Source organism: Triticum dicoccoides, unplaced genomic scaffold, assembly GCF_002162155.2.
Source record: "Triticum dicoccoides isolate Atlit2015 ecotype Zavitan unplaced genomic scaffold, WEW_v2.0 scaffold55131, whole genome shotgun sequence".
NCBI lineage: Eukaryota > Viridiplantae > Streptophyta > Magnoliopsida > Poales > Poaceae > Triticum > Triticum dicoccoides.
The window spans coordinates 127,522-136,580 of NW_021281301.1; the positions used below are offsets into that span (position 1 = coordinate 127,522).

General features: G+C 46.5%; 1 protein-coding gene across 1 annotated transcript in view; it reads right to left on the minus strand.

Moving 5' to 3' along the window:
* Positions 1-1,190: 1,190 nt before the first annotated feature.
* The window catches only part of LOC119346917 (chaperone protein dnaJ 15-like), a 12,719-nt gene continuing 4,850 nt past the window's right edge, over positions 1,191-9,059 (minus strand). Inside the window, exon 12 of the mRNA XM_037616002.1 lies at positions 1,191-1,619. Coding sequence (XP_037471899.1) covers positions 1,402-1,619 — 218 coding nt within the window. The 3' untranslated portion in view covers positions 1,191-1,401. The remainder of the gene's footprint in view (positions 1,620-9,059) is intronic.

The window sequence follows — 9,059 nt, forward strand, 5'->3', positions numbered from 1 at the left end:
TGCTCGTCGTCGAAGGAGAGGTTGATCTCCTATTCCCCGAAGGAGCTAGGCACTGTGGAGGACGATGGTCCCGAAGAGCAACGACGACAGTACCATGATCCGGATCTGGAAGGAGATCCAGAGCCACCACATGCCAGCGCAGAGGACCAGTACTTCGGTATTGTCAATGATGGTAAGCGGAGAAGGAGAGGAGTAGATCGACAGTGAGGGGGGAGGAGAGGGTGTGAGGTGTAGTGTGGACAGCGCCTAAGTCGTGCTTAAATAGTCGCGGTTGGGCAAACGAGTCGGCAGACGGCTTCAGTGCGGCACACTGAATGGAGTAGACTTCTTAGTCGTTGTGTCAACATTGAAGCGGCGCCGCGGAGTAGGCTTCTTAGTCGTTGCGTCGACATTGAAGCAGCGCGGCTTGCTCTGACCGGCATTAATGTCACGGAGTCGCGTCTGCTCTCCAACGGCCTGACCAGCCTGATGCGCGGCAACCCCTTCGTGTGGAGAGGGGTTTCGGGCAGAGATAGTTTTGGGTGGGACATCGCGCTCAGGCGCATACATGGGAGACGTCCAAACTCCCACAAATCTCCCACTGCGTCGAATTTGCGTGATTTCAAACACATCAGGCGCGTCCGCATGCCGATGGGGCACCTTATTGGATGGCTTGCATCGTCCAGACACATCCGAACGTTTTGAGGATACACGTAGGGAAGTAGTTTGTGATGTGAAGATGCCCTAGTTTGATGTAATTTGTGATGTGGTCAAGAATCGGGCGGCGAGGATGGGGCGGCAAGCTGAAATGATTGGTGGTGGGGCAGTCTGCCAGGGCGAACTAGCGAGGTCAGGAGTGTCAAAGGAAAATGAGGCAGTAGTACCAACATGGACAGAAGCAATGGCAGAGAAGTGCGTTAGGAGAGCTGACCGAACAGATGGCGGAACCATAGGCAGGGGAGCACGGACAGCTAGCGAGTTCGGCCATGAGACGTCTGTTACCAAGTAAAGAGAATAATTCTTCCCTTAATCTAGTGTTACATATGTAACATTATATACTGAGAGAGGTTGCTCACCGGGCGCCCTAGAGAATAGGCACCCAAGCCGTGGCGACGAAAGATCCTAAAGACTACGGCAGCTACAGACACTGTTCAACGTTGCAACATGGTTTAACATAATATGCTGTCCCAGGATGATTAACAATGGGGATAGAAAAAGGAAACTGTGACACCAGGCAAATGTACCTCAAGTGGAGGAAGAAGAATAGTTGATGAATAGTACACGATTTTACTCAAAACTGCTATGCTAGAAAAAAAAAACAAGAATCGCCAAGCGTACAGCTCAGAAGGCACAAATACAATTGAGCTTCTGTAATGTACAACAGTGGATGTGCCGATGCTGACATTGATGAAAATAAATTGCTCAGCCTCTCTTGTCAGATCTATTAAGATTTAGATTAAACCACTTCTTTTTACTCGATTTGTCCCTGCTATCTACGTTACCGTTCTCGGGACTCTCAGTTTTGTTTTGCTCAACTGGATATCTACTGCTGCTGCTAGCAGCTCCGAGAGAGCTCGTGATAGTCCGTTCAGTCGTGAATGAAGAGTGGATGTCATCCCTTTCTCTCAACATATCATCAACCTGCAGAGACCACAGATCTTTAGCAACATGTATATCAAATTTTCGTACTGAATGTCACAATAAATTATTTGCAGTATTCAAGATCAACTCTTGTAATTATAACAACACATGTCACTATTTGTAATCGTATGCCTCCCATGTCGCTCTCGGACAATACTAGAGGCGAAATCCTCAGCCAATAAACCTCATTCCTGTTGTTCCTTCCCCCTCGATGGAGCCACCGGCCAGCCAATGGTGGCGGTGGGTCTCTCCAGCGCTTCTCCCCAATTCGCATCTGTGCCCGGCCCTGCCGGCTCCTGCATGCTCCCTGGGTTCCCCTGCGCCATAAACCCATCGTGTAGCCGTGTTTGCTGGGTGCCTCTTTAGCCTTGCGGCTGCGTGGTCTGTGGTCATCTGATTTTGTCACAGGTGGGACGCACTGGCTGTGGTCCAGGCCGGCTCAGATCTGGCCTCTCCAGGTCTAGATCAGGTTACTCTCCATGCCAGTATGGGCTGTTGTTGTCATGCCGGTCGTCTCCTTTGCAGTGGTGGGCATGCAGCTTGGTCAAAAGTCGTTTGCTTGCTAGTGTGTGTGGCTGTTGGTCGTCGGAGGATCCGCTGGGCACTACGCTGTGTCCTTACCGGGTGCTTTTATTGGCTTGCCTGATGTTGTGCAAAGTGTTGATCGATCTTCTCTTGGGGCGGGCAGTGTTCGTGGCTGCTGCTCCTGTGGTGCTCGTGCAACTACGGTCGTGCCCTGTCTCACATATGCCTCCCCCTTGGTCCTTCGTTCTTGCCCGCCTGCAACATAGCCTCCGCCAAAATCTACAGATGGTGGTAGCAACTCTAGATCGCATCCTCCGGCGGCTTCGGTAGGCATTGATTACTGTGTTACAGAGCCTCCTTTAGCGACTTCCACGGGTGGTGGTGGCAGCTCTTCTCCCGATGATGCTACGTTGATCACTTCAGTTGTGTCCTTTAATCAGCATGAGATTGCACGACTTAGACACCTGCTTGCTACTTCGGTTCTCTATCGCTAGGTGCTTCTACCTCGGCCTCTTCAATTGAGCCCCTCACTAAGCTAGAGATTGAGCGACTTAGGTGCCTGCTTGTTGCTTCTCGTTCTCCATCGATAGGTTCTGTTACTGAATCTTCTGGCACCGAGAGACCACCTTCTACAAAGTCAGGTACATACCAACATCCCTGTGCATTCTTGACACGAGACCATCTTATCATATGACTTGTGATTCATCCACTTTGTCCTTCATTCGACCTCTCGTTTCTCCCATTAATGTCCTTACTAGTGATGGTACTCCCCTTCCAATAGATAGTGGAGGCACTCTTAGCACTTTGCCTTTTCATGTTCATTCCATGTCTCATGTTCCTCAACTTTCCAAGCAGCTCCTTTTTGGTGTCAGGTTATTGGCTCTGGTTATCGGGTCAGTCTCAACTTTTGACACTGTTCTACTATGGATTGTTGCACGGAAGCTCTGCATGGTTCTGCCGTTCACCTTGTTTCCTAGTAGCGTCGGAGCTGCCAACAATCTTTCCCCAGTACTGACAACCTATGTTTTCTTTGAGACCATCTCTATTAGTTAGCTTCAATACCTTTGAGCATCATAACTTTTCCCATCACTTCCGAGCCTTTACGGTTTGCTGCAGCATCAAAGTCTCAGTATAGGCCCAGTACTTCCAAGCTAAATCCATGTGGCACCTCTGAGTTGGGATTTATCCATATGGCACCTCTGAGTTGGGATTTAAGTGTTTTCTGCTACATTTCCCTTTGAGAACAGCTATGTCGGCCCCAGTATCTTCGAGGCTTTGTTTTCTGCTGTACTGAGCCAGTTCTATCTTTGCAAAAAAGAGACCTTTTTGGTGCAGTTGTCACAGCCTAGGTTATGAAGAGGATAGTCGTTGGTGATAGGAGGGCGAGGGCAAGGGATTTTAGGCTTGGGCGTCCTGACGCCTTGGGGGACAGATCTGTTCTGGAGGTAAACATCCCCTTTTCTGTATCTATTCTTCAATACCCATTACACGAGTACTCCCTGGGCTTATATAGCATATATAGCCGCCAGGCAACTAAAGATAGAAACTGAATCAACTAGGACTCCTGCTTCTAAACAATGGCCAATGCTTGCAAATAAAGAAAGCGAACAAGTTCTAAGAAAGGAAGGCTTATCTAGATCTAAACAGAATCCGAACTGACCAAACTAACTCGAATTGGAAAGCACTAAAGACCTATCCGGCTAAAGTAGACCATGGCTGGCATGACATCATTCCCCCCTTCAACAAGCAGCTCAACTTCGAGCTTGAAAGAACTTCCCACCCAAGAAGCTTTAGGAACCGATACTTGTGTCCAGTAGATCAGTCGCCTTCTCTTCCGAAGCATCCACCCAGCAATCATAAAGATGCTTACAACGATGGTCAGGGGTGTACTTGTCGTCACACTTGTCGCAAAGACCCTTGGCACACCGTTCATCCATCTCGGCAAGTGAGCCGCAGAAGGTGCCGCTTGCTGGGCAACACCTAGGCTTGGGAGGAGCCACAAGTTCTAGAGTAGATGACATGATGCCTCCCTCAATGTTTCCCTTAGGCACGAGACCTTTCTTGTTGTCTTCTATTGCGTCATGCCCCTTGTACGCACGTGCATGATCCATGACATCCTCTAGTATCACCAGGTACATGAGCTGGACGTCGGTTTGGATTGACCTGAAGACCAATCACGAATAGCTCCACCTAGGGCACCTTTGTAAGTCCATCGCACCTGCATACGAGTTAAAAACTACTACTCATAGTCATCAACTAATTTGCCAAAGGTTCTTAATTGTATAGAGCTCAGTGTCCCGGACTTTAGAGTGTTCCGAACATTAGGCCCAAAACACCACTTGAGTAATGAGCAGAACTCCCATAAGAATGTGCGCCATGTGAACCCTTGAGACGTTTGTACCATAGTGACGCCCGCCTTAACAAATGATATGATGCAAGCCACACCTTGTCGCTTTCCGGTGTGCCCTGCTAATAAAAAAATTGATCAACATAAGTAAGATAGGCCAGTGTATATTCTAAGCCATCAAAGGTGGGGAATTCCAGCATGTGGAATTTGGGTTTTCCACTTGTTGATGTCCTCAACATGCGAGTGACTGTTGTTGCTGTCATTCTTTTCATGTGTGTGCTGACTAGTCGCTCTTCTCAAAGGTGGGGAATTCCAGCTTGTCGGATTTGGGCTTCCACTCGTTGATGTCCACGGCATGTGAGTGACTGCTATTGCGGCCGTTCATTCCATGCATGTGCTCCTCCATGGTGAAGGGTTGACTAGTCGCTCTCCTCCAGGCGGGCAATGGTCAGCCGGCTGGTTGTTGCCTGCTCCTTGAGCTCTTCAATGTCCTTTTCAAATTTCTTAAAGGCGTTGCCCCTCAGTTCATCAAAAAGATCCTTTTGGTGAGTGGGGAGCTTCTCATCTAGAAACTTGGTATCTCCGCAATGGTGGCCATGGGGGAGGGGAGGTGGCTGAGGATCAGTACATCTAATACCAAGTTATCACGATCTAGGTTATGGAAGGGATAGTCATGGATGATGGGAGGGCATGTGAGTTTAGGCTTGGGCACAGCGATGCCTTGGGGGCCAGATAATTTCTGGAGGTAAAACTCTCCTTTTATCTGTTTTACTTCTCTAATACCCATGACACGAGTTATTCCCTAGCTTATATAGCAGCCAGGCAACTAAAGATAGAAATCAAATCAACTAGTCCTAATTCTAAACAATGGCCAATACTTACTTGCAAATAAAGAAAGCTATAAGATAGGAAGGCTTGTCTAGATCTAAACAAAACTGAACTCACCAAACTAAGACTTGGAAAGCACTGAAGATATGTTCGGCTGGAGTAGGCCATGGTTAGCGTGACACCAGTGCCTCCTTGTTTTCTCTGCTCGGTACTTCTGAACAACTGGACTTTTGAGAAGCTTAGTTGACAGTTGGCACCTCCGAGGTATTGTGCACTTCCAGGAACATGTTTTTCCCTTCTGGCCATTCGAATTTTGAACAAGTCCAGTAGTTCTGAATTTTTTCCTCCGGTACTTCTAGGCCGGTCAGATTTGTGCCTGCACTGTAAATAATCCCCCACACCCCCTTGGTTGTGAGAGAAAGTTACAAGCCATTCCAAGCCAAATCCTATCCAAGCCTTTTGTGCATCCAAGGCAGAGTTGAAAGAAAAAGTTGGGTGATTCCAAGCTACTTCATTGAATCTTTAAAGACCAAGCTCCTCCGTTTCTTGAAGCCCTTCTCTTGTGTTCATCTCTCTCTACGTCAAGCTTATCTTTTTGTGACAGAGAGTGGTTCCGGACGCCCTAGTCATCACCATGGACTTGGCTCCATCACCAAGTGACACGCGCATCACATATACTAAGGTGAGTTATATCCTCTATGTGTGTCTACTTGGTTCTCTCTTGGATGGTATACTACTTGACCCTCCCCCCACCCCGTTGAGTGAGAGCACAAGAGTACAACAACAACATCCAAGAGGGAGAGTGGAAGCGGCGATGGAAGAAGAGAGAGCAATCGAAGAAATTGCTGCAAAAACTGCACTATCGCACAGTCCGGCCAGATGACAGGACAGGTAGTGCGGCTGTGTGCAGAATTTGAGGAAAGCCCATGTATCTTTACCCTTTCACTTACCCCTTCATGCCTTGGACCTATATATATCCCTCCCTCTCATCCATTTTAGGGTTAGCTAAGAATAAAACTCCAACCATATAGCTTTGCTCATGTAGCTCCCCTTGTGGGATTACTCCTTCATGGAGATGGCTCCTCTCATGGAGATGAAGACCTCCTCTTGAGGGGATGACTCCATAGGAGTACAAGGACCCCACTGGTGGGGTAGATTCCTTCATGGAATTCACGCCCTCCTTGTCCTAGGACTTGGGAAAGAACTACCTTTGTGTCTTACTTTCCTTTGTTGTTGTTGAATGCTTGAGATTCATCACTTGGCTTGTGATTTGAGGGATACTTGGTGGATCTTGTCAAATTTGTGTTATCTCTTGTATTTTCTTGTGGATTTCCCCCGTGTTGTTCGTGAATCCACCCTAAATCCACCTCCAATTCATGAAGATCGGACAAGCTAGGGCTTGGTCCTACATTAGAGAGAGAGAGAGAGAGAGATCATATGGGTTCTTGAGTGCTTTTGATTGAAGATCTTTTCAAGTGTTCGTCCGCGTGACTGTTTTGCTTGTTACTCTTGGGAAGGTGTGCACCTCCTAGACGATTAGAATTCACTTGAGAACCTCCAAGCTTTGTGTGAAGGAATCAATAGTTTGTACAATGTACGGATATCACCTCCATGGAAGACCAACCATGAATGAGGCTTCTTCATGAAAGCCATGGTAGAATAGGTGGGCATGCATTTTGTGGGCGATGGTGTTGAGACCTGTGTGGTTTTAGAACCTTTGTGGTTAGAACCTCCCACTCACGAGTAGGATAACAACAATATCCAAACCTCGGATACAATATCGAGTCAACCCCTGTTTGCATCCTTCTAACTCAACTTCATAATTGTCTTGTAAGATTTATTGTCGCTTTTGCACTCTTTGATTGCCTGCATGTGCAGGATTTCCTAAGGGCCAACTAGGAAAGCCTAAAACTTGAAGTACACATATTTATAGGACTATATCCACCACCACCACCACCATCCCTGAGCGTCTATTCAATTGACCTCGATATCCTTTCACTGCTCTTCCCGAGACGATTTTCCTGATGCTATTATTCATCCAAAATGGCAGCATGTGATGCTGCAGGAGCATGGTCGTGACATTTGCTATTATGGCCCACATGACAATTGTTCGCACCTTTCTTGCTGTGGCTTTTGTTCGCGAACCAGTATGTCTCTCAACTTGATGTCAAGAATGCCTTAATGGTGAGTTGCGCGAGGAGGTCTGCATGCAACCACCACTTCAATATTTTGTTCTTGATGGCATGGCATGCCGTCTTCGTCGCTCTCTATAGTCTTAAGCAAGCCCATCATGCCTGGTTTGAGCGGTTCACCTCAGTGGTCATTGTTGCTGGTTTTTCACTAAGTGGTCATGATCCTACCTCTCTATCCGCCTTTCGTCCCATTGTCGGACGCTTCTTCTATATGTTGATAACATGATAATGAATAGCGGTGACCTTTGTGAAGGCTAGTGTAGTTTCTTATGTCTGGTCTTTATCATCTTCGCTACTTCCTCAGGATTGAGGTTTCTACCTCATATGGCTTCTTAATATACCAAGAGAAGTACATTCAGGATGTTCCCCGTGCTGCTCCTATGATGAGTGTAGAATTCGATGGAGCTTAAGGTCCATCTCAGAGCTTCTGATGGTGCACCTTTTGTCTAATCCGACGAGCTATCAACATCTTTGTTGGTAGTCTAGTCTCCACTATGTGAGTCAGTTTGTCTCTGCTCCCACTCAGGTTTACTACAGGTTCACTACAGCCGCCTTCAGGTTCAACGAGATCTTCATGGGACTATCTCTCGCCGTCTTTTCTTTCCACGCTCCGATTCATTACAACTTCAGGCCTACTCGGATGCTGCTTGGGCTAGAGATCTTTCAGATCATCGGTCATGTTATACTTACCTCAGGCCTACTCGGATGCTGTTGATTAACCATGAGTTGTGGGGGTATTGAGTTATATATACTTTCGCGTATTGGCCGTGTATTATGCCCGTTCCATAAGATTTTTTTTTGCATACTACCACACATGTACATGTGTATACATCGGCCTATTGGCTCATGGATATATTTATCGCCCTATGGCCTCATGGATATTACATATATATAGCCTCAGGGAACACAAGTTGCATATTTCCTCAGTGTGAGCATTTAAATTGCTATAGAGCATAACAAGAAATATGTGCAAAACAATAAGCCGTCTCATATTAATGTTAAAAACACCAAGGCAACATAGTTATACAAACTTTTTCCCCTAGCAAAGATATTACTTTTTTGTAGTAGAATAATGTGAATTGCTTTCGGGAGAACCTTACAGATGCCGCCTGTTCCAATCCTAATTTAACTTGTTTCCTAGGTCAAAGCAAACATGGTACAACAGGACCAAGTAAAATGGCGACATTCTTCTGAAAGTGAGCTTAATACCTCTATCTAGATTCTAGAAGAGTGTCACATGATTTCATCTATCTGGCTCTGTTTGGCATGGCAGTGGATTATGATGCTGTTCGCCTGACTAGATTTTTCCTATTCAACTGTTTGACCAACCGTCTTTTTAGAAAAGAAAAAAAACTGTCTGACTAACCAAATTTTGCCTATTTCCCGCACCTACTTTCTCACAGTAGATTATACTATAAAGTTCAGCACAACATGTTTCATCAACCGCAAATTGGGCCTTAGTCAAAATAAGTGCCGCAACACACCTACTTTCTGATTGTACAATTAGAGAGCGACAATACAACAGCACATTAAAGAGTACAAATTCA